Source organism: Nomia melanderi, chromosome 8 (genome assembly GCF_051020985.1).
Source record: "Nomia melanderi isolate GNS246 chromosome 8, iyNomMela1, whole genome shotgun sequence".
NCBI classification, from domain to species: domain Eukaryota; kingdom Metazoa; phylum Arthropoda; class Insecta; order Hymenoptera; family Halictidae; genus Nomia; species Nomia melanderi.
In genome coordinates this window covers 12,212,558-12,237,329 of record NC_135006.1, presented here as the reverse complement: position 1 = coordinate 12,237,329, position 24,772 = coordinate 12,212,558, and the positions used below count along the sequence as shown (strand labels likewise).

The 24,772-nt window shown below is 35.0% G+C and overlaps 3 protein-coding genes and 1 long non-coding RNA gene across 9 annotated transcripts; 2 read left to right on the top strand and 2 right to left on the bottom strand.

Moving 5' to 3' along the window:
* The first annotated feature begins 425 nt into the window (after window positions 1-425).
* On the top strand, window positions 426-3,801 carry sip3 (septin interacting protein 3). Of its 5 annotated transcripts, none has more exons than XM_076370214.1 (9): window positions 426-617; window positions 907-1,182; window positions 1,378-1,470; window positions 1,617-1,769; window positions 1,842-2,132; window positions 2,208-2,422; window positions 2,519-2,736; window positions 2,821-3,193; window positions 3,290-3,801. In XM_076370214.1, exons 2-9 carry the CDS (start codon window positions 1,054-1,056, stop codon window positions 3,594-3,596), a joined length of 1,779 nt encoding a protein of 592 aa, XP_076226329.1. In that variant the 5' UTR covers window positions 426-617; window positions 907-1,053; the 3' UTR covers window positions 3,597-3,801. The 5 variants fall into 5 exon arrangements, with proteins under 5 accessions (XP_076226329.1, XP_031833730.1, XP_031833729.1 ...); XM_031977870.2 differs by having other exon boundaries at window positions 901-1,182; XM_031977869.2 differs by lacking the exon at window positions 426-617 and adding an exon at window positions 660-906 and having other exon boundaries at window positions 962-1,182.
* LOC116427476 (uncharacterized) lies at window positions 2,551-5,233 on the bottom strand. Its single transcript, XR_012999230.1, has 3 exons — window positions 4,948-5,233; window positions 2,833-3,033; window positions 2,551-2,640 (listed from the first exon to the last, which is right to left on the bottom strand). It is a non-coding gene; the product is annotated as an uncharacterized LOC116427476 (long non-coding RNA).
* Window positions 5,234-6,621: 1,388 nt separating this feature from the next.
* On the top strand, window positions 6,622-11,958 carry flfl (serine/threonine-protein phosphatase 4 regulatory subunit 3 flfl). 2 transcript variants are annotated; one of them, XM_031977597.2, is made up of 6 exons: window positions 6,622-7,853; window positions 7,960-9,558; window positions 9,643-9,794; window positions 9,903-10,003; window positions 10,106-10,305; window positions 10,818-11,958. In XM_031977597.2, the coding sequence occupies exons 1-6, from the start codon at window positions 7,656-7,658 to the stop codon at window positions 10,902-10,904; spliced, it is 2,337 nt and encodes a 778-aa protein (XP_031833457.1). In that variant the 5' UTR covers window positions 6,622-7,655; the 3' UTR covers window positions 10,905-11,958. The 2 variants fall into 2 exon arrangements, with proteins under 2 accessions (XP_031833457.1, XP_031833456.1); XM_031977596.2 differs by having other exon boundaries at window positions 6,623-7,853; window positions 9,903-10,305.
* A 6,855-nt stretch (window positions 11,959-18,813) lies between these two features.
* LOC116427426 (cilia- and flagella-associated protein 36) lies at window positions 18,814-24,690 on the bottom strand. The gene is made up of 5 exons (XM_031977754.2): window positions 24,340-24,690; window positions 23,509-23,684; window positions 22,900-23,090; window positions 21,675-21,963; window positions 18,814-20,128 (listed from the first exon to the last, which is right to left on the bottom strand). Exons 1-5 carry the CDS (start codon window positions 24,614-24,616, stop codon window positions 19,865-19,867), a joined length of 1,197 nt encoding a protein of 398 aa, XP_031833614.2. The 5' UTR covers window positions 24,617-24,690; the 3' UTR covers window positions 18,814-19,864.
* Between the last annotated feature and the right edge of the window lie 82 nt (window positions 24,691-24,772).

Genomic DNA, 24,772 nt, shown 5'->3' with positions numbered 1-24,772 from the left:
CTCTCGAGGGTCAAAGGTCACCTTCGATTATTTTGCTTGATGTAGTCACAGACTTAAGATGTGTACAGACTGTGCATACAATGTATTTTTCGTTTACTGTTCTGAAATACCGACACTATCGAAAATACTCAGATACATTAGCGGATTCTACCCGAACCAAACGGTCAACTACTGAACTATGTAAGACTGCAACATGAAAAGTGTGTGTCTTGGGAGGTCAATTTTTACATTGTGCAGATTTTAAAAATTATATTGTGTTGAGTTTGGAGAGTTATGTAAATACTACTTCCATCATTTAAATGTACGCATCTTATACATTTGTTGTCATTAAATCATATGACACATCCGTAGCAAAAATGAAGTATACACTTAATCCTATTCCTGCTAACAAGCCTGAATACTTGTATTATCGGTAATGTCGAGCGTGATACCAAAATTGTACAAGGGTCCTGAGGACTCACGAAGCCATAGACAAAAATTTCCATAAGCAGCAACGTTTGTAGGATCTTAAGTTTGTGATGTAGTTTTCCTATTTATTGTTCTCTAGGTGTACAGGGCAGAGCAAAACCTGTAATTTTTTCCATAGTCGGTAATTCAGAACATGTGCATGACGTCCCGTAAGTTGTAATGTCTATCCATATATCTCTTCTGTGGTAATAACGTTTATCTCACGTTCCACCAATGGGATTGTACCGTCTGTCCCACCGGACTCTATCGAGTAGAAACAGTACACGTTCATTACACTTAAACAAGACGGTTATGACTGAGAAATCTTGCACTCTCTGTGAGCCGAAGCTTCGTTTAATTGAAAATAACGGAAACTTGGGCGGAGTGGTAGAATTTAACGAACGCTTCTCCTTATAAAATGTAGCGATCGCTTCTAAATGCATTCGTTGGTAGTTACAGGTATCGTCGTTTTGATAGCAGCGCCTTGTTCATTCTACATAGTTAAATCTTACAGCTGTTGATACGTAAATTATTGGTAGAAAAAGTGTCACTGAATATTTCGTTCAGAAACATAGCCGCTGGCCTGATACGATAACCGGCACAAAAATGAGAGAAGCTGGTATAATGCTAATAAGTACAGCGTTAACATGCGCTGTAATTGGCAATGCTTATTATCAAAGAAAACAATTTTATCCGACAGTAGTTCACATAACCAAATCCAATCCTAGTATGACAGTAAGTTTAACTATCTTTCTATTTTTAAATATTCTTTCAAAATTTTATTGTTCAGAAATAAAATGTTTAACACTTTATTGGTCTGTTAGACATTGAAATTTAATTTTAATACTGCCCAGTGCATAAGGAGAAATGGATCAATGTATTCTGAATAATGTTGTGATTTCATGTATCTTATTGTTGCTTTTTGTTTAGGTGATTTATGCTCAAGGATTAATTCTAGTATTTATGCTAAATGCTTTTCTTCGAAAAATATTTTTTGGTACACTACGTGCTACTGAACTTGAGGTAAGCAAAATTATGTATTGTATCTTAAAAGTAAAGTACCTAAGAAAGTCAAAATGTTGTAATCTTTTATGTATAAAGATATTGTTAATAGATGATTTTTATAATAAGCAAAATATACTTTTGTATTAACAGCTATTTATTTGCAGCATCTACTAGAAAGAGTATGGTATGCAGTAACTGAAACTTGTCTAGCATTTACCGTATTTAGAGATGACTTCAGTCCCAAATTTATAGCATTATTTACGCTTCTTTTATTTTTAAAATCATTTCATTGGTTGGCAGAAGATCGTGTGGACTACGTACGTAATATAACATTTATATAATTTATATTATTCAAATACCTTTAATGTTTTATTTTATTAATTTTTCAGATGGAAAGAAGTCCGGTGATAACATGGTTGTTTCACCTTAGAGTTGGTACATTATTAGCTCTTCTATTTGCTATAAATTTAACTATGATTCGTTATGCATATAATACAACAACTACAAAAGGTCCTTCCGTGCAATTAGTATTCGGTTTTGAATATGCGATCCTCTTAACTGTCGTGTTCAATATAGAAATAAAGTATATATTGCATACAATAGATCTACAAAGTGAAAATCCATGGGATAACAAACCAGTATTTCTATTATATACTGAATTGATAATTGGGTTATTGAAGGTGAGAGATTATTTCTCTTTTTAATCGTATCTGAACTGTATACTTAATGTTTAACAATAATATATTTCGTTTAAGGTCATTTTATATGTTGCTTTTGTTACATTGATGATAAAATTATATACTTTACCGTTGTTCGCACTTCGACCAATGTATTATACAATGCGAGATTTCAAAAAAGCTTTCCATGACATTGTAATGTCTCGTAGAGCTATCAGAAACATGAATACACTATATCCAGATGCAACAGCAGAAGAATTAGCTGCTGCTGACAATGTATGCATAATATGCAGGTAATTACAAAAATATTCCATTTTCTAAAATAAAATTTGATAAGTATGGCATAGACACCATTACATATTATATATACATATATATTAATATTGAAGGGAAGAAATGGTTTCGGCAAGTAAGAAGTTACCATGTAATCATATTTTTCATACTGCATGTCTTCGTTCTTGGTTTCAACGTCAGCAAACATGTCCCACTTGCCGTTTAAACATTTTAAGACCTGTTAACAATAATCAAGGCAATAGACAACAAAATCAACCTCAGCCAGGACCACAAGTACCTCAACCTCCTCAAGCACCAGGATTTAATCCAATTGGTATGTATTTTATGTATTATATATATATAGAAAGAGAGAGAGAGAGAGAGAGAGATTGTTGCATTCATATTTTATTAAATACAGTTCAAGTCTTACCAGCATTCTGGGCTGGGCTACAAGCTCCAGGAGCTGCACCGCAACAACAAGTTCCACCAGCAACGCAACAACAACAAGGTCAAAGTACTACTACAAACACTCCTACCACGTCATTCCAAAATTTAGCAGCTGGTGGTGTACCACTGTTTCCACCACCATTTCCTTCTATGGTACCATTACCACCGTTTCCTACTCCACCACCTAATTTAACAGAATTGAGTGAAGAAGAGCTTAGAGCAATGGAGGGTAATTTACGACAAGCTGTAGAAGCTAGAATGCAAACATTGCAGCGAATTCAGCTCTTGCTAGATGCTGCCAGTGCTATGATGAACCAGTATCAAACAGCCGCAGCTACTGCTAAGTTTGTATAAATTTTGTATTTAATAATAATAATAATAATGTAACTTTTCAATAATTTTATTGAAAGACATAACTATTTTAATATTCGCGGTTACAGCATTCCAGTGCCAACTGCAACAAGTAATGTGAATGTTACAACAGATGTTTCTTCATTAGCACAACCAGGGACATCTAAAAACACAAGTTCTGAAGTTGAGAATGTTCACTCAGAAAGTAAAGTTGACATAAACGTTCCTAGTACTACAACTACACCCAGTGAAAGTACGAATACATTATCGGGTACAGAGGGTAATGATGTAACTCCAGAATCATCAGTTAGTAATGAAACCGAACCAACAGCCGTAACAGAAATTTTGCGGAGACGTAGGCTACAAAAATTTTCAACTCAACTCACGACAGAGTAAAAGTTCATAAAATTATGTGATAACTTGTGTAATATAATAATCTGTACCTCAATTAATGACTGGCATGGTTTGCAGATGTAATTAATATTTGAGAAATGTGTAACGGTTATGGTTAAGAGTTTGAAATTCAAATTCAAAGTTGTCTTTACGATATCAATAATCTCAAGTGTATGAAATAAATTTATCTTTTTTTTACATATACATATATACATATAAACTGTTATAGAAAAAAAATAACCAGGCAAATTTTTATTTCAATGAATACATTGTGTACCAGTTAGTTTATGTGTATATAAACTCTTTACACAATGGTACAGATTTCTGCAAAGTGTTTTACGGAATGAACTTTTGTATTCATTAAATTGCTTCTGTATTATTTGTCTGATAGTTATTAAAACTCATCACTCTCAATCCTGTATATTTATATTAAAAGTTTAACTTAAAATGTTTAACAGATTTTCATTGTTTTACATTCAGATCAGAATACAGATTTTGTGAGTCATTACATTTTGTAAGAAATACTTGTGTTTATAAATGAGAGTGGTAATATCAGTCAGTATAACATGACTGAGCAGACAATTATTTTAGATAACTATCATTGTATGTAATAAATTTATTTCTTCAATAATATTTTTATTTTCATTGTATAGATTTATACACCATTTGTATGGTTCATTAAAGAAAAAAAAATGTTTGCAATAATTTTAAATAATAAATCTAAATGAGACTATAGAATGTAATAAAAATAAAATAAATTATATTATTTAAAAAATAATGAACATACTCATATTAGGGTAAATACAATTTTATTTTTAGAAATTTCAATCTGTTTAATATTTAAATTATAAATATAGGATGATCTACAACTTTCTATACAAACGTTGATAACGAGTTTTATCAATAAAAATAAGATTAAAATGCCTTTAAGAAAAGAAAAAAATGGAACGTCTTTATCGATACGAAAGTGATATCGACCCATTTTCCAACAATACCGTAAATCGTTCATTAAAAATATAAAAAAAAAGATTTTTCTATCAATCACTTAAGGAGAATATATGGCCTAATTAAAAGATCACTAATAAAATAATTTTCGTTGTATAACAAATAAATTTTGTTCTGTCTATACATGAATTATTAAATATGCCTTCTCGTATGAACATAGCCTTGCTAATCCATAATACTTGTGATGGAAGAAAGTTATTTTTGTTAATGAAATCATTTGATAATGAATGCTTTCCATTGACTGATTTCTCGAATAATTTAAGATTATATCGGATTGTTATTGATCGTGTAGAACTAAAAATTTCCTTTTTGTCACAGTGGATAGAAAGGACCCGTTTGATGTACTTGCCGATAAATAGTAGTAAATATTATGCGATGCAGTACTGTTTTATTAGGAATAATTTCACAGTACTTTCTACCAGCAACCTCAGAACTTCAAGCACACAAACCATGTATACAAATGCACGTTTATATACTTTTCATTCTTAAATATTTCAGCATCAATGAGATCGTAAGCTATTGGTTTACAAAACCAGAATGAATTTGAAATTAACCTCGTACTGTGAACACTGTATGTTTGTCATCTTACAAATCATGTATAAAAACAGTAAACATATCATATATCAAGGTACAACATAAACATTACCTAACTCGTTTTATTTCGCATTAAACAAGAATATTATGTATTATTGTTAAAAGTGTTACACGTTAGATGTGTTGTAGTATTTTTTATGTTTGATATTTACGCATTAATTTTTTAATAAAGCATTTCATGGATTCTTTGTTACAAGACATTTTAATTTTATGTTTACTTGTGGGACGCACTGGTAAAATTTGTACGAGAAACTACGACACCGAGTGGATTAAAACAATTTTTAAAATCATTAAGAAGGCCGTACAATGATTACATACATATATTTTGACGAGAAAACGAAATAATACTTTGCATTCTATAATATTATTTAAGTATATGAAATACATTTGTTTTGCAATTAGCATTAAGAGCTTAAAATCAACACAATTGTGTTTGCAGCATTTATATCTACATATTTTAAAGAATGATAGAAAAAATGTATAAAAACAATCAGTATTATTCGCCAACTTTTATTGATCAGTTAATAGATAATTATAACCTCATTTTTCTACATCGGAGGTGCGCAAACTCCATGTAAACGTATAGAAAGTAGATCCGATCTCGTACTACGTTTATTTTTTATTATTTATAAACAATAAATATCATTCTTGACGAAAGAAAAATACTTTCTCAATTTGACATACGTAAACGCTTTGAAATGCATACAAATGGATAAATTATGCATACATGCAAAAATGTTGGTAAATGATAAAGTTCAGTTACTAACGTAAAATTCTCATTATATTGTCTATAATTTCATAAAATATTCTGTAAATAAATTTCTTCACTTTTCATTTGTCATCGCTGATTCTTTTCAACAATTTTCTGTTTCTTGTTTGATCAATTTCATTTAATCCCATGAATATCCGAATACCAATAGATTTTGTTGTTGCAGATAGATATATAATACTTCTCTATTTTTCTTTTGACTTTGTAATATCGTACTCGTAAATAATCCAGAATTGTTTCAAACAAATAAAGTGACGAATGCATACTTGTGCAATCGTGTGAAGTTACTTTCGTATATGTGAATGTTACAAAATATACTCCCAGATAATTGAACTTCTTATAAAAAAAATAATATTCCAAACAATGAATAATTTACATTAATTTTGCAATAATTTTGATTAGTTAAGCCGAACAATTTCTTGTTTTATTGCTAGAATTGTGAAAGTATTTCCGTCGTAAATTGGTAAATAAATTAATTCCTGTTTACATGTAACAGCCCGAAAGTCATGGAAAATGTTAAAAAATGCGCTTTAATAATTCATCCAAATTAACCGATAATTTCAACGGCTCAGTAGGTCGATTATTAATAATTATATTAAAAATCATTACGATAGACGTACGTAATATCGAATTGCGCGCTGAAATCCTTGAGACACACGAGGCGAACCCCGTAGCGCGTTGTTGTGATCTAACATGGCGGAGTGTAGTGTTGTGGCTGTTCGGTGTCTATGTCAATTTTAGAGTGATTCTGCTTAATAAGAACGAAGAAACTGCCATGGTCGGCGATCACGATACCGCGAAGGATCGAGCGAAATAGTCGTGCGTTCGCGAGCATTTGTATCGTGAAAGAATCGACGTTAATTCGGATCTTGTTTGTCGCGGGAACTGTACACAGCGGCGAGAGAGCACGCAGAGTGCCGTCTTCCCAATAACGAAATTCTCTCCCGGCTTTCAGCGAGAACGAGTTGGCTTGCGGAAACGATTCCACGCATATTCGTGGTCCCTTAGGTTCGCGTAACCACGACACGTGAAAGCGAAAACGCGCGCGACGTGAAGTTTTCCCGCGCGTCCCGTGAGCTTTTCTTGGCGCAAGAATCAAGGCTTATGCAACGAAGAGCGCATAAACATCTATTACGGTAAACAATCCCGTTCCGTCAACCGAGGCCCGAGGCATGCGAGCTACGTGACGGCTCATCGTCGCTCATATCGTATCATTGTAATTTGACAGTGACGAAATTGTCGATATCGTGCAAACAGGAGGTATTTTACAATTATTAAAAAAAAAAAAATAATAATAAAGTAAGTGGACGAGCATAGGCTAGCAGAGTCTGTCAGTGACTGTTATTGCAAACAAGAACGGATTCTCTTATGGAGTTTTTACTCATTCAAACTGGTATCATTGATTCGCTGGAATCATCAGGCAAGCATAACTGCTTGCACAGATCTTAAGGGAACCATATATTGAACAGTTGTTTGTGACTTGTACGATAGATATTTTAATAAGTCTTAATGGGTTACAAGAGAGCAATCAACGGATCGATATATGTGGACTGTTGCGCATTTGTCTACTTATCGGAGAGTTGAGGTAATATCGATACGGATAGTTTAGAAAACCAAAGAGTCTGCGGAATTCGAAAGGGATGCGAGATTGTTGGTGATATTATAGAATAGTGTGCATAAGTTAGTTTTACAATATGACGGATACACGTAGAAGAGTAAAGCTATACGCGCTCAATGCGGATAGACAGTGGGATGATCGTGGCACAGGTCATGTATCCTCTTCATACGTAGATAGATTGAAAGGAATTTCACTTTTGGTCAGAGCTGAGAGCGACGGTTCTGTTTTGTTGGAAAGTAGAATACAACCTGATACTGCATATCAAAAACAGCAGGTAATTATTATTATGAACTGTTCCTTTAATATGAAATACATATTGATTAATGTATGAAGAATTAAATAAATTATGGGTAAAGAATGTAATTTGTGTTTTATTTCAGGATACATTAATAGTTTGGTCGGAAGGAGATAATTTTGATTTAGCCCTAAGTTTCCAAGAAAAGGCTGGCTGTGATGAGATTTGGGAGAAAATCTGTCAAGTCCAGGGCAAAGATCCTTCAGTTGAAATTACCCAGGATATTGTAGAAGAATCTGAAGATGAACGGTTTGATGATATGTCAGATACCGCGCCTCCTATAGAATTGCCTCCTTGTGAATTGAGTCGATTGGAAGATATTAATGAATTAATAGGAAATTGTTTATCCTCTCAAATGAGAAAAGATAAGTTGGCATTAGCATTAGAATCGGAGGGCTATATCAAGAAGCTATTGAATCTATTTCATACTTGCGAAGACTTGGAAAACATTGAAGGATTGCATCATCTCTATGACATATTTAAGAATATTTTCTTACTTAATAAGAACACATTATTTGAAGTTATGTTTAGCGATGATACGATTTTTGATGTTGTTGGATGCTTGGAGTATGAGCCGACATTACCTCAGCCAAAGAGGCATAGAGAATACCTGCGACAGTTAGCCAGATTTAAGCAAGCGATTCCTATCACAAATGCTGAACTGCTAGCTAAAATTCATCAGACGTATCGAGTTCAATACATTCAGGATGTAGTTTTACCAACACCAAGCGTATTTGAGGATAATACGTTAAACACACTGAGCAGCTTTATATTTTTTAATAAGGTTGAAATAGTGACTCTCATACAGGATGATGAGAAGTTTCTTACTGAATTATTTCGTCAGTTGACAGACGAAGCAACATCGGATAGTAAAAGACGTGATCTAGTTCTTTTCTTAAAAGAGTTTTGTAACTTTTCTCAGAATCTGCAACCGCAAGGAAAGGAGGCCTTTTATAAAACTTTAACAGCTCTTGGTATTTTACCAGCACTAGAAATCACATTGGCGATGAACGATGCCCAAACGAAAACGGCCAGTATAGATATATTGACTTACATAGTGGAGTATTCTCCAAGCGTTGTTCGAGATTATACACTGCAACAAATAAATAATACAGAACAGGACCAAATGTTAATAAATGTAATAGTTGCTCAACTCGTTGGCGACAGCGATCCAGAGTTGGGTGGAGCAGTACAATTAGCTGGTGTATTACGTCTGCTCCTTGATCCAGAGAACATGTTGGCTTCCGTTAATAAATCAGAAAAGACTGATTTCTTGAATTATTTCTACAAAAATAGTATTGGAACATTAATAGCACCACTACTGGCAAATACGATTGGAGATCGACCAGCGAGAGAAGATTATAGAACAGTACAGCTTTTAGGATTGATCTTAGAATTACTATCATTCTGCGTAGAGCATCATACGTACCACATCAAAAATTGTATACTGAATAAGGATCTGCTCAAACGGATACTGGTTTTAATGAAATCAACGCATACATTTTTAGTGCTGTGCGCATTAAGGTTTATGAGGAAAATCGTAGCTTTGAAGGATGAATTTTATAATAGATATATTATCAAGGGAAATTTATTTGCACCTGTATTCGATGCATTTGTAAGGAATAATGGTAGATATAATCTATTAGATTCAGCTATTCTTGAAATGTTTGAGTTCATTAAATTGGTAAGTATATACAAATTTTTATAGAATATTTTGTAGAAGTCAGTGTGTCTTGATTACTTAATATCTTTGTTAACTCTATTTTAGGAGGACATTAAATCTTTATGTTCACACGTTGTCGAGAATTTCTCCAAAGAACTGGAAGCAATTGATTATGTACAAACGTTTAAAGCTCTGAAATTAAGGTACGAACAGCATCAAGACAAATTAAAGGATCGAGACAGAGCAGCTCTTGACAGGTATATATGTTCGCTTCTTTTGCCAATAATTTTAACTAATTTTAACCTTTAATCAATTTTATCAGAATATAATGTAAAATTAATATATTAACATTTATGGTTGTTCAGTGTTCCATCCATATTGAGAAATAGTCGATACAGAAGGGACCAGAGACAGTTAGATGAAGAGGAGGAAATGTGGTTTAACGAAGAGGAAGACTTTGATGAGGGTGAGGCGGTCGTACCCGCAGCAGCAGCAGATCTTGTGCCTCCGGCTTCTGCTAAGAAACAGTCGTCAACTTCAAATTCTGCACTTAATCCTGCTCTTGCAGATTCTAAAAGCCATCACCAGCAGCAGCAGCAACAGCAGTCCGTATTGAACAATAACACTGCTAACAATAACATTACCTCGCAGCAATCGCAAATCAACAACAGTACAACAGCAACGAACGAATCTCCGATTACCTCGGAAGTAAATCCCAATTCGGCTACCGGCACAGTGGAGAAAACTGGTACTGCATTATTTAAAAAGGTATACTTCTTTTCATCGTATTTAGAACCTTTTATCTTCATCACGAAGGCCTTAGGGTATCTTAGTTTTATCTAAAGAGGCGACTCGAATTACTCCAACACAGATTTTAAAAACGAGCACACGACTTCTTTTAAGAAGACCAAATAAAACAATTCAAAGATAGACAAAGCTAAATTGCAAATATGTTTCATTACTAGTTTCGATACCAAAGCTGCTAACTTAGGGTAATACAACTGCTTCATTGGAACTGCAATGGTTTGCATACTAACACCACTATGGGTGACACAAGGTTTGCTCCTGAATCTTAAAAGTTGAACGTGTTTATGAAATATTAAATAAAATAAATTGTGTCGAGATGCATAATTAACTTAATAACTTTAGAAAAGAAACAAGCGCAATAATGAATTGCAATTTGTACACCTTCCATTTTGCATGATGCAGTTTCACTTCTCATATTGTGATTAAGATGATTCTATTCGTTTAAGATGCACATGCGACAAATTAATTTCCAGGGTTTGGTCGATTACGAAGGAGATTCAGACGAAGAAGACGAGGACACTGAGGTTACACCTTCCCCAAAGCGGCAAAGATTGTCATAGTAGGCAAACAGGAAACGATCAAGAAACTTGTGATTTCTGAATCGCTACTACCATTTCTGGCCCTCTTACGTGCACAAAGGACTCGATCAAGAGATCGTACAATCAACCAACATTTTTTAACAGAAAGAAGAGCAGTTCTTCTTAAGTGAGTGAACACTTAGGAGTCACGTGTTTTAAAATGAAGTGGTGGAACAAAATTGATATACCTCTTTGTGTTGGGTTGTGTATATTATACATGAAAGCAATTGGTATTGAACACGCAGGTGGGTGAAAGGGTCTAAGAAATGAGAGGCGTATAGAATTGAGAAACGAAAACAAAAAAGAGGAACGAACGACGAGCCAATACGCGATACAAAGAAAGATAGAACTTTCTTTACACAAGCACATACGATGGTAAAAGTTGTGGCATAAATATTGTATGACCACATAAGTGTTAACGGTATAAAAAAAAAAAAGAAAAAGATTTTAAAAAATGAAATAGTCCATTCCACGCTGTCTGGAAACACCCCACATTGTACTAGGAGAAATTATTTCACGATTTATAGGCTAAGAAACTCTAGCCAGGCCTAGTGGTTCTTACGAGTACAGAGAGTTCTAAGCGTGTGCTTAGATTTGTGTAATAATTAAAGAAAAAGAAAGATTGTGGCTGTATGTTATACACACATCTATTAAGGAAAAAAAAGAAACTTATTATGTAAAAACAACAGAAAAAATCACATGTAAAAGTACATGATGTACCGCACAAAAAACAACTGAGTGTTTTGTTTCGCCATCCATCAATTTCTTATTCATGTCGATAGGCAATTGAAGGACCTATCCTCGATGAAAGGGGGTTAAACATCATGAAACTTTATCCAATTTAAAACAGAAGTAGTATTTAGTTTGTATATATATGTATATTTGTAACGATTGTAAAACAACCATTCGTGGGTTAAGCAGAGTATAATGCGATTCCTTTACTACATTCAGTTCCCTTTTAAGGTTCTTTCAACGAGCTTTTCGGTTGTCAATGTAAGTAGTAGAAATTGTACAATAAACATTTGATTTGTGTATATTTATCAGTTTATGCACTTCATGCCCGATATTACTCCTCGATGTAAAGAAACGAACAAAACAAACGAATGAAGTATAACGCGAAAGTGTCTTGCAATTTTCAAGCATTAAATATGAATTATCCTATTCGTATAAATTATTCGTAAATTATAATGGGCAGAATAGAGCCGTTTCTCGTTAATGTGCATTACAAAGAGAAAGGAAGATCCAATTATTTATAGTAACTTCATCCTTGTGAAATTACGTTGTGTATATCGTTTATGATATCACGCAGTTCCATCTAAATTGTTTTCAATCGAAATACGAAACGTTTTCTTTCTTTTAATTAACAATAACAAAGATTCAATGAATACTCAGATCGAAACGAAGGACGAACCATGAAATTCTTAGGTGGATCTTTTAGACCAAAATTTATTTTTAACACGCCGATTGTCATATCATGATAAAACAAAAAGTTCATTGATCTAACTCAGCTCCAGATAAAAGTGTCTACTTAATTTGAATAACTACTGTTACAACCGAGAAAGCTGGTATTGAGAGTCTACGCTATCTTTCCTTTTTTTTTTTCTAATTTAACAATTCATCTCACTGTTCTCTGAATATTGTTTCAACGCACGCCCAGACTGATTGAGTTAACTCGAGACAAAGCAAAAAAAAATGAGATAAGTATTATAAGCTAATGTATAGATTTTTCACGACGCCCTGATAAACCGAACAGAGTTTCTAAGACTGCTTTAGAACTGTATGTATGTTGAACATTTCGTAAATACCATACATACGTCTGTAAACCCATATGCATATATAGAGTCTTGCTGGTTTTAACGTTCAAACCACACCAGTATGCTCTATGGATAAAAATAAAAGGAAAAAGATACATAAAGATGAGCTTATGAGTGTTCGTTAACAATTTTCATAGACCAATTTTCCACATCACGGAGACAAAGTTGAACATTTCTCTTCTCTTGTCTTATTCCAGGTATTATTCCATTTTTCAATTTTCTCTCATCAGATCAAAGATAAAATGAAAACTTTAATCGACTTTGAGACGATCAAAAGTCTCAAGAAAAAAAAAAAGTTTGATCTCACTCCACGCAGTTGTATTTATGTAACGTTCTCTTTATTTCACACCTGTAGATCATACTGGAACAGGCCAACAGTTAGAACCTGGGACACCCTATATATTAACTTCTGAACGATGAATCTTAGAAGTTAATTCCAGTCATGTCATAGAGGCAGAACCTGTGAATATCAAAGTAGGCAAATTCACTGGAGCTGAATACGATATATATGTACATAAAATAAAATAAAAAAAAAAAGAAGAGTGCAACTTGGACTGATCACAGAGAGAAAAATGGGAATAGAGAGTGTGAGAGAGTGAGAGAAAGATAGAGAATGTGTGTTAGAGAGAAAGAAAGGGAGAGAGAGAGAGAGAGAAAAAGAGAGAAAGAAATAAAGGTGAGAGTGGAATATAACAAAAAGCTAATTAATTAATTATTAATATGATTAAGAGGATATCGAGTAATGTTGTTCTTTATGTGTTTTACATATATTCACAATTTATATCCGATAAAAATGGGACGAAACGATAAAAGTTAGAGAAGAGATGAACGTATTACGCTTTGGGCGTAAGGACGGAGATATGTAAGTAATAAGGAGAGACAAAATAAGAGGGAAAAGGGGCGATGAATTGATATCTAAGTGATACTAGAGTAAAAGAGCGCGTGTACGCTATTTAAGCTAAATTTAACACAATACTTATATGGAGTGTTTCAGACTTGTTCGTTGTCGCGTCGCTTTCATTGCTCTTTTATTTAAGCGGTCTTCCTACTTCAACTTGGATGGCTCGTTGATTCGAATTTTTTTGTTCCTTTCCAATGAAAACTGGAGGCTTCTGAAATGTTACACACGTTCTTTCTCATTCTTCAAACAATCTTCTTCAATGCCTACAATTAAAATCACCGTCTAATCATCTCCTTATGTGTTTTAGAATCTTCAGATGAACATGGATATAAAGAATTTGTTTAATTGGAAGCATCTTAAGAGAACCCGAGGGTCGTTCGCTGATTTTGATATTAACGTTTCGCTGTTACGATTCCAAACGAGTACTGACGCTGGAACTACCAGACAATATCAAAATAAATTTCAAAATTTCCATTTCATTTGTAATTAACACTAGAACTACCAGATGGGTCAGAATGACCTATTCCTGATTTCTTTGTATACAATCACCGAGAACGTACAGATGCTTCTCTGAGGAATCATTAAAGCAGCTGATTTAGTAATACCTACACTGAAACGTAAACCAATTGAAATCCTTAATACAGTTGTAAGTTTTATAAAGAAATTTGGGAAACGTCAGTTTAAGTGCTTGGTAGTTCTAGTGTTAAATTGGTATTGTGAAAATGTTCTCATGGGAAATGTCAAGATGAACTCACACATTTGTACTGGCACAACGATGGAGAAGAGCTTCGAATCTCAAGGAATGTGTGCGCTTCCTAATTTTGTGAAGGAGTTTCAAACGAGTCACTGTGACTGGTAGTTTCAACGTTAAGAAAGAGAAAAGAAGATTCCGTTTCTCAGCCTGAAGCAGGAAGACCCCTTAACGTGATAGTGCCCGTGCTTCTGCCGGTGCTTTTCAAGCCGCGTAATCAATGATTCATCATTTCTTTGATATATTTTTTTACCCGCACCGATGAAGCGTTCTTTGGTGCAAGCTGAAGCTTCCCCTATGTTACTAAGAGGAACACGTTACTCGAGTATTCGAGCACTAAGGGACTGGAGGGATGAAAACAGCGTTGATTTTCTCCGTGAAGGGACGCCACGACTCGCGCTGCGCCTGCTTCGAGGAACATTTCATTTTCCGGCGTGCGAACTGCGTGAACATCGTGACGGAACCCTTGCAGATCATTGCGTTAATTCGTTGTCCGACTGAGGTAGATAAAAAAAAAATCGTGTTCGTCTTTGTTCGTGTATACGCGAGTAAGGGTTTCATGGATCCGATCCTCCCTTAATTCTGTTTCTTTGGAAACCGAAGCTGTACTCAACCGTATAGATGCACACAGTGTTGGGCAACAATTAATTAACATCCATTGTGATTTGTCAATCGATTAATTGTACCCAATGAAATGCAATGAAATTCGGTCGCGACTGGATTTCAATTGTCTCGGTTAACCCCTTGCCCTATGATTTATTTCTAAACTATAATCGACACAACTATTTCATCGTTAAGAGTTTATCAGGGAAAGAAAGAATTTTTATGCTTGTTCCATGTCTACGTTTACTCTACAGGGTAACGATCGATGATAGGTAATATTTAATTGATTAAAATGATAAGTAACATTTTTAAATTTCTCGAATACAATTGAAAATTTTCGCCATGAGTTTGACACTATATTGTAGGCCAAGGGGTTGATCTGTAAAAAAAGATTTAATTGTTAATTGTGAACAGCGTTAGGCAAAATGAATTGCATCGACGGTTAACGATCTAACGAGGATTTCCTTTATCTAGAGTAACAAGCGTCTGGTGAAATGTTCGAGAAACGTGTTTGTTGTACTAAAAGTTGCTTGTCGTATACGCGAGGATATAATTGTACATAATTTAGTGAACGTTTGCGTTTATCCTAAAGAATATATCTCTTTGAAATGAATTGTAACGTTCGATTTGTAATTATAAGTAACTCTATTAATTACCATTAATTGCTGATGTGCAATTAACAATTAACGATTTTCGATAATCGCAAAGTCAATTGCAGCCTCGATTAGTGTCGTCGCTTAATTGTTGATTGTTGACGCGATTAATTTTTTCCCAACACTGCATTACACACGGTATACGGAATTATTTGTTCCAGAGAGTGATTGGTAAACACGTAACCGAGCCCCCGATTCGACGTTGTTGACGATTGTTCCTTTTGTTTCGGTGTTTCCTTGCTGATGGAGAAAAACTCTAAAACATTCTGTGTAAGATCAGTGCCGAGGTTCGCGGAAGATAGAAACGTTTACAGCCGTCACATCGATGTAATATTAATTACATGATAAATGAAAAAAAAAGCATTGCACACATTGTACAATACCACGTGTTAATAATATAATGCGTTCTAATTATATACATATGTATACATATATATCTATGTATGTATGTATGTATGCATGTTTGTATGTATGTATGTATGTATCTATATTGTATGAATGTATGTATGCAAGCATATATGCATGCATGTATGTATGTATGTATGTATCTATATTGTATGTATGTATGTAAGTATGTATGTATGTATGAATGCATGTATGAATGCATGTATGAATGTATGTATGCAAGCATATATGCATGCATGTATGTATGTGTATGTATGTGTATACATATAAATAAATATATATATATATATTTATACACATACATATGTGTATGTGTATATATATATATATACATATAAATATATAAAAACTCATACGTATATATACACAGAAAAAGACACCTTTTTATATGAGAAGCTATTCATAAAGATATGTGAATTAAGAGCAAGTATAAGGGGCAAACAAAAAATACATGAACTGTTCTGTGTGTAGTATGGTAATAGTTGAATGGAGAACACGTGAAAAATATTTTACATTTTATTCCGATAAAAAGAAAAAAGGTATGGTTGATCGAATGAGCTATAACGATGGAAACTGTTGAATTTGCGGCGGATTTCGAATACGTCGAACGTTTTGAAACCTTTCTCTCGTTTAACACTGGAACTACCAAGCACGCGAGTTTTCTATTTCTCATTTACTTTTTATAGAAACCGTAGAAACGTGTTTATCAACGTTTCTATTCACTTGTATATTAATTGGACTATTACCGAATTCAATTTGGTAGTACCGATTCGACTGTTACTAAGTTAAATTTAGTATTTAGATTTCTCTGTCGGACGCTTATCTTTTTTGTTTTAACAATTGCTTTAAGAGGAAATCAAAATTAGATCATCCCGGTGCATTTGGTGGTTCCAATGTTGAATACGAACGTACTAAACCGTGAAACCGATCAATGTTCACCGATAGGAGCGAACGATGCGTTCAACGTTGTCTCTGAACGTTTCGCGAGTGATTTGTTTGAACTTAATTTAAATTTAGCTTAATTGCAACGACACCGCGCCGTTTCGTCGCAAATTCAATCCCGTGTTTTCGGTAATCTGGATACAGCCAAGACGAGCGAGAATGGAGATAAATGTGCGCCACGCGGAATAGAAGTGTGTTGTAGAAGTGCGGAGAATATTTAATTAAATAAAACCTAAAATTAGACGAAATTGGTCCACGAACGGAGTTGTAACTTACCTCAATGTTCAATTCGGTGACCGAAGGAGGAGGTGGAGGAGGAGGAGGAGGAGGAGGAGGAGGAGGAGGAGGAGGAGGAGGAGGAGGAGGAGGAGGAGGAGGAGGAGGAGGAGGAGCAGGGCGTGTTTCCTTTGTATGGATGGAAAATCTTATTCGACCGGTTTTAGTTTTTACTTGTCATTGTGATTTATACAATTTATGATAATTACTAGATAATTATATGTAAAAAAAAAATATGACTTTTCCAACGTATCCACGCTGATTATTTTCCGAGGTGTGTTCTTTAACTTTGCGTTACTATATATATATATATTATAGATGATTGTATTATAACAGACGGAGAGAGAGGGGGGGGGGGGATGAGAATTGGACGAGATTTCTGTGAGTTAGCGCTATATCCGAATGGTAGGCCAACTGTTTCCTTTATTTGTATAGCAAATGTTTATTATAAAGATGGACTTTATCCTGTATCTCGATTTCATTCCACCGACACGCTGTCAACTTGTTATGGTGATCTTGAAACAAAGGAATCGGTTTCAACCCCCTTGCACTATGCTTTCATAAAATTTCATGCGTCTTTTATGTTTACATTCATTCTAAAGCATTACAATTGATGATGGAAAGATATTTAATTTGGACTTGAAAGAACTAACGTAGTAAAATAGTAATAATGATATAGAGAAGTATAGTGATATGTCATAGGGCAAGGGGTTAACACTAGAACTATCAGACCATTTGAAAACTGTTACTACACAATTATCAATTATTGAAATTATGAGTGATGCTGAAATTGTAAGATAATTCTGTACACTTGTACAGATACAATAATAAAAGGAATTAGATTACTGTAGTTGATTTAATGGTCGAGCAGGTCTGAAAGTTCTAGGGTTGAACGAAAACGATTCGCCTATGTTTAACACTGGAACTACCGAATGGTCGAAATGACTTTTCCTAGATTCTTCTGTAACCATTGAAAAGTAACAGATGATTCGTAGGGAAGTGAACAATGAAATTGATTTAAAATCGATTGAAATCTCAATAGAGACAATATTGGAGTTTCTATAGGAAAATGAAAGAATCTAATTGAATGACTCGGTAGTTCTAGTGTTAAAGAAAACAATATGTGACACCTCACTCGTTTACCATCCGTTTTATTTTATATTATGATTAATCTGGATTGCGAGGGACTTAACAGTCATCTACAAGCTACAAACAACGAGGAATATGAAACGACTTGTATAAGATTCAACTCTTATAGACCTTCAGCTCTGATTCATCTGATTTTGATTTCTAAGGCGTTCTATGTAGAATCTACGAGATCAACTTGTTTATTGTATCACCCTGGTAATGTTCTAAGGAATACGGTAAATCTGGGAGAGATGGCCCACTCTTTTAAAAGCACTACTTCATAAATATCATTGACACCTAAAAATAGAAATATATATATTTATATATAATATAATATATTATATATATTATAATATATATATATATAATATAATATATTATATTATATATTATATTATATATAATTAATATAATATATAATATAATATATTATATTATATTATATATTATATTAATTATATATAATATATAATTTATACTGATAAAAGCAAACATACAGGAAAAACAGTTAACACTTTGACTGCCACTAAGCCAGATAAATAAACTTAATATCACACTATAAACTTTAACATTAATTTTCATATAGAACTGAATTTTCTTGGATGTATGAGGCACGAAGACACCAGGCAATCGAAGCTACCAGAAAAGAATCTTAACTTTCTGCTTTATCAAAAAATAGTTTCGACTGCACTTATCATTAATAATTGTAGAAACTAATTAGGAAAAGAAATAATTTCGATGCTCGTTCTATCTCTACGTTCACTCCAGAAGTTAACGATTGACAATAGAAAAGTAATAATTTATATTTAAAGAAACCAAATAACACGCAGATTTCTCAAACGCAGTTCAAAATTTCAAGGGGTTAAATAGGCCTCTATACAAGATTCAGCGTACAATCGTAAAAAATAGACGTTTGGCGATGGAAACGAGGGGCCATCTCGCCGGGAATTACCCTATTATTATTGTTATGCCCCGGTGAAACGATATCGTTCCGCTTAGCACGTTGAATGCCACGGGGGTCACCGTTGACCCCCAACAAAATCGAATTACTGTAGTTCGCTCGATTGAACGATGATTATTTGAAAACATTTCTATATTATAAATAACACTACCTAATTTGACATGCAACCAGATGAACGTGTGATAATCATGCGATTCGATCAAATGATTTAACACTAGGTTCACGGGCATTTATTGTACACTTCATTCTATTATTCCTAAAAGAATTGATGCTCGTTTGTTTAGATCGTGGAAACTGGAGATTCGATAATAGGTAACTGGTGTACATGTCAGTGTCATCAATCAAAATCGGCGTAAACATTTACAAAATAGTATTTCTATAATCCAATATGCGTCAATTTCACCGTAAACTAGTGTTAATATTCTATTTTTTTAACTTCGCGTATTTTGCTTTGTGAAATCGTGCGGCATTCAACGTGTTAGAATAGATCAGTTTCGTCGGGTCGTTATTATTTCGTTTGATTGCGAACTACTTCCGCTTGGAGGCGAGCTGCCAGCGCTTTGCGCACTTGGAGGATGGACGGTTCCAGGGGTTCCGGTAGATTTAGCTCTTGTTCCCCTTTTATGGTCGCCTCGGCGACTGTTCTGGCGGAACTCGGCCTCGTCGAGTTCATCTCCAACCTGTGACTCCTTGCCTCCTTCTTCAGGGCTACCAGTTTGTCCCTTCTGGCCTTCAGGTAGGCTTGCCTCTTCTTGATGTCCTCCTCCGATACCTGCGACAGGCGAGAACATTATCTTTAACACGTTCCCTGCTAGACTGTTTTTCGAAGACTTTCTCAACTCAAACGGTTAACGAAGGATCGCATGCTTGGTTGACAGAAAAAATCACTCATTGTTGGGTAGATTGGTTGACCGGTTAGTCGGTCACTGGGTCACCGTGTCGAGGCGCGTAACTAGACTGCGGATTTTCATGCGTTTACAGGCAATTTGGAAGCGCGGAATTGCACAGGATTAAAAGTGTGTCAATGTTTCGTGATTATTAATTAATGATATATATTTGAAATATTAAATATATATTATTTATTCATGAATGATTAGAAGTATTACCTAATCATGAGTTATTGAATTACGAATTATCCGAGATATTACGTGATCATGAGTTATTAAATTATGAATTATTAGAAATATTACGTAATCATGAAAGATTGAATTACGAATTAGAAATATTACGCAACCGTGAATTATTGAATTATAAATCATTACAAATATCACGTAATCACGAATGATTAAATTACATATTTTCAGAAATATTACGTAACCATGAATTATTAAGTTATGAATTATTACAAATATTACGTAATCACGAGTTATTAAATTACGAATTATCAGAAACATTACGTGATCATGAATGATTAAATTATGAATTACTAGAAATATTACTAATGCACAGAATTACAAATCGCAAATGTATAATAGTTTCAGTGAACAAATGATCTAATTAGTCGAACAGCAAGAGATCAGCATGTAGTTTTTTTCTATTAATTAGGCAATTGATATTTCGAAGAATCTTCATCCGCAAAGGGTTAACAGTTCGAGTTTACTTAAAAATCCACAATCTAATAAGAGCTTCTTTGTTCCCAAGAAAAGTTCAGAATTTTAAAGAAACTCTGAACTTCTAAAAACTTTTATAAAGGGAAATCTAGAGTTGCGTGCAATTTCAGGCTCATATCGGTTTAACCCTTCACGAATGAGAAATCTTTGAAGTGCTCGAAGCCTTTAGCGAAGGAAGAATCTTTTCTTTATTATACATAGGAATACAAAGTTGCAAGCGGATAGTTCAGTTGCTCGCGTAACAAGAGACGAGTGCAGTTCTCTTTCTCTAATATCTAACTGTTTCTATACAATTTATCTTCCTTCGTTAAAGGTTTCGAGCACTTCGAAGATTTCTCGTTCGTGAAGGGTTAAACCAATACGAGCCTGAAATTGCACGCAACTCTAGATTTCCCTTTAACACGTTAAGTGCCATGTCAGTCACCGGTGACCGACGCTTCTAAACGACTAGAAAACAATCGTAACATATAAGAGAACCGATGTGAAATGATAAAGTTTAATAACGTGGCTAAGTCGATAATAGTGTAATGCACACATTGTAACATTAAATAATCAATAATTGTTCCTGCTCTTGTTTGCTACAAAAGAAGAACCCTACGATGAAATGTTTAAGATTTTCTTAACGTGTTAAAAAAGTTTTTATCAGTTCAGAGTTCCTATTTTTTCCCAGGAAGATTTTCAAGAATATCTTTCGAGAACAGTATATACGTTTCGTTCCTCCGGCTTCGACTCGTCCGGGGAAATCGAGGCAGGCGTTGTGGTTCTTTCGATTTTCCCAATGATTTTCGGTTGTTCATCTTCCACTTCCTCTTCCTCCGCCGGTGGCGACAGGGAATCAGTCTCTGGACTCTTCTCCTCCTGCGAGGCTTTTAAAGCTTCCTCCAATAAGGCTCTCTCGTTGTTGTACTTCTCCGCCAGGCGTTCGTGTTCTTTGATCAGCGAGGTTTCCGACGATAAATCTCGATCTTCGTCTGGATCATCCTCCAAAGCGTGTTTCCTATAAAAGAAACGATCAATGAGTTCAGGACCCCAATCGCAATGACTGCATTGCGACATCGAAGGGATCACTTTTGCCAAGATCAGCCGTTCAGCGCCTAGAATGACCAAACATCTGCACCCCCGTGTTTTCTTTTTCTTAATGACTCATTATTGAACCACAATGTAAAACGTCATTAACCCATTCGAGATTAGAGCCTTTACGGCAGACTTCTTTGCAGTATTTGCAATATGAAGTCGCAGATAAATTATTTCATTCCTCGAACAGCGAGATATCAGTATTTACTATATTTTCAATATTATTTAAACTGAAAAGAAATTTTTTTTCTCCCTATCTTTTAATAGATACAATAATATAGACACGTTTCAAGTAATAACTTTATTACAAAATGAACGTTACTTCAGTGAATTTGTACTGTTACGTTATGATATGGAGTTTATCTGTTTGTACATATTATGGTGTGAACATTAACTTCTCATTAGAAATTTTATTATATTATAATATATATAACATATAATATATAACGTGCATTATATATATAATAGCTAATATCTAACTGTTTGTATAGAATTCATCTCCCTTTGCTTCGAAATAAAATAATTCTGTCGCTTCATTTTTACAAGGTATTTCTCTACGTTGTAAAACATATTGATATCTCGTAAAGAAGTGACGAATATTTGTTGAGAAAAATATTCTCGAGTGCAAAGGGTTAAGTTTGAACGTGTAACTCCTCTGTTTACCGATTTGAAGTATGTAACATTATTAAAACAAAAATCATATGCTCCGCAAACGCAACGAGCTTTACCGGACAACTTTCACCGATTCGAAGTAGCGTTATCGCGCTCTTCGCAGTCTCGGCGGAACATAATTGAATTTCAATTTCCTGTTACATTGTTTTGTACTTCTCGGGTTCGGGGGAGTATTCAGAGAGCTTACTGAATGATCTCTTCCATGACCAAAGTGTCGTCGCTCGATCCGTCCGCTTCGTACACCAGCGACGCGGGCGTCAGCCCGTACTTCTGCTCGATCATGTTCAACGCTTGCAGCTGCAGCTCCAGGTTCTTCTGCGTCATCATCCTCTTGAATATCTCGTACTCGTTCGCCGCCCATATCTGCTCGAACAGGTTCTGAAACACGCGCGATAAATACGCAGGTATCTTTGACGAAGTTCGTTGTTACGCGCGTGCAATGCAATTGTTCGTTTCGAGGCAATTCGCAGAAACTTTTTATTGGATTTTATGTTCCTTATAAATAGCTTGGCAACGTATTTTTATAAAAAGATTCGGATAGCGGTGATTTTGTCCGTATAAATTTGAATTTGCATAAAGTTCCATAGTTTAATGATTTGCCAAAGATTCGAATTGCAAAGGGGCGATTCGTAAACATTTGAATTTGTATAAAGATCCATAGTTGAATGATTCGCTACAGATTCGAATTGCAAAGGGGTGATTCGTAAAAATTTGAATTTGATTCGCTAGAGTGTGAGTTTTGCCTGTAGCTCTAACTAGGATGATTCGAGGCAGTTGACGACTCTTCGACGATTACCTGTTGGAACTGTATCGGCATCCTCGTGTATTTGTTCACAGTGCAGGCGTGCTCGAATTGTTCCGGCGTGATGCTCATGTCCTCCATAAAACAGCCGAGTAACAGGTCCACCAGGTTCTTATACTCCTGGTAGATCTTACGGTACTCATCGTTGTCCTCGACGTCCGCTTCGAATACTTGATCGAATCACTCAATAAGTAAGTCAATAAGTTCTTCGAGGACGAATGATCGGAATAATCGAAAACCCTGAAACCCTTCCCTTCCGATTCCTCTTTTCGAAGGCAATTCAAAGGCGAGTTCGTTTCATTCACAAATGTACATTCACGAAATAATGCTTGCAAAATCGAATATCCGTCGAATTCAAGTTAACCAAGTGAACCTGACAAAGGGGAGACTCTAATCTTCCTGATAGATTCAGTTTCGAAGAAAATTTAACAACGTTAATCGCAAAATCTCGACCATTTCTCTGCACCGTTATTCTTTCTAGCAAAGAAAAGTAGCAACAATTATTCACTATTTACAATCTTTGCATTACAATATCATCGACTTAGTCACGTTATTAAGCATTTCTTGTACGTCACGATTGTTTTCAATTCAGAAGCGTCAGTCATCGGTGGCTGACACGGCATTTAACGCGTTAGTCTCCATAGACGTTCGAATCCGTACAGTTCTCGATCTCCCGTAAATCAGAATTCGCGTGAACGTGTTTCAGATTGAAACGTAGAAAATCCGCAGTCGTGCTATCAGTTATCAATCGATCATTACGTAAACGGACGGAAAGAGTGAAACAGCATCTCGGCTCGTATTGGTACGTCGACGAATGGAACTTACTCAACGACTTCTCCTCTATGAAGGTGATCAAGGGCGCGGACCAGATCGGACCCTGGAGGAACCCGATCAACGAGTCGAAGACCCAAGCGCTGTCGTCTTTGTCGTTCATTCCGCTGCACGAAAATGATCCACAGAATTCGCAGACTTCGGTGCGCGTACGTTCGCCTTCGTCGCAACGTAGCCATAGCGACAAATGGCAAAACACGTTGACCAGAAGCTTGCGCGCAGCGTTGGGCGAACGTTGTTCGAAACGACGAATCGGGAATGACGAATACATTCGATTTGACTGTTAGAATTCGATTGTTAACACTTTGACTGCTGCGTCACCCGAATTCGCGTGACAGCGTTCTATACATCAACTGAACAATGAATTTTCTCGGATATAGAAGTGACAGCAGTACAATTGTTACGAAGAATCTTGACTTTTTGCTTT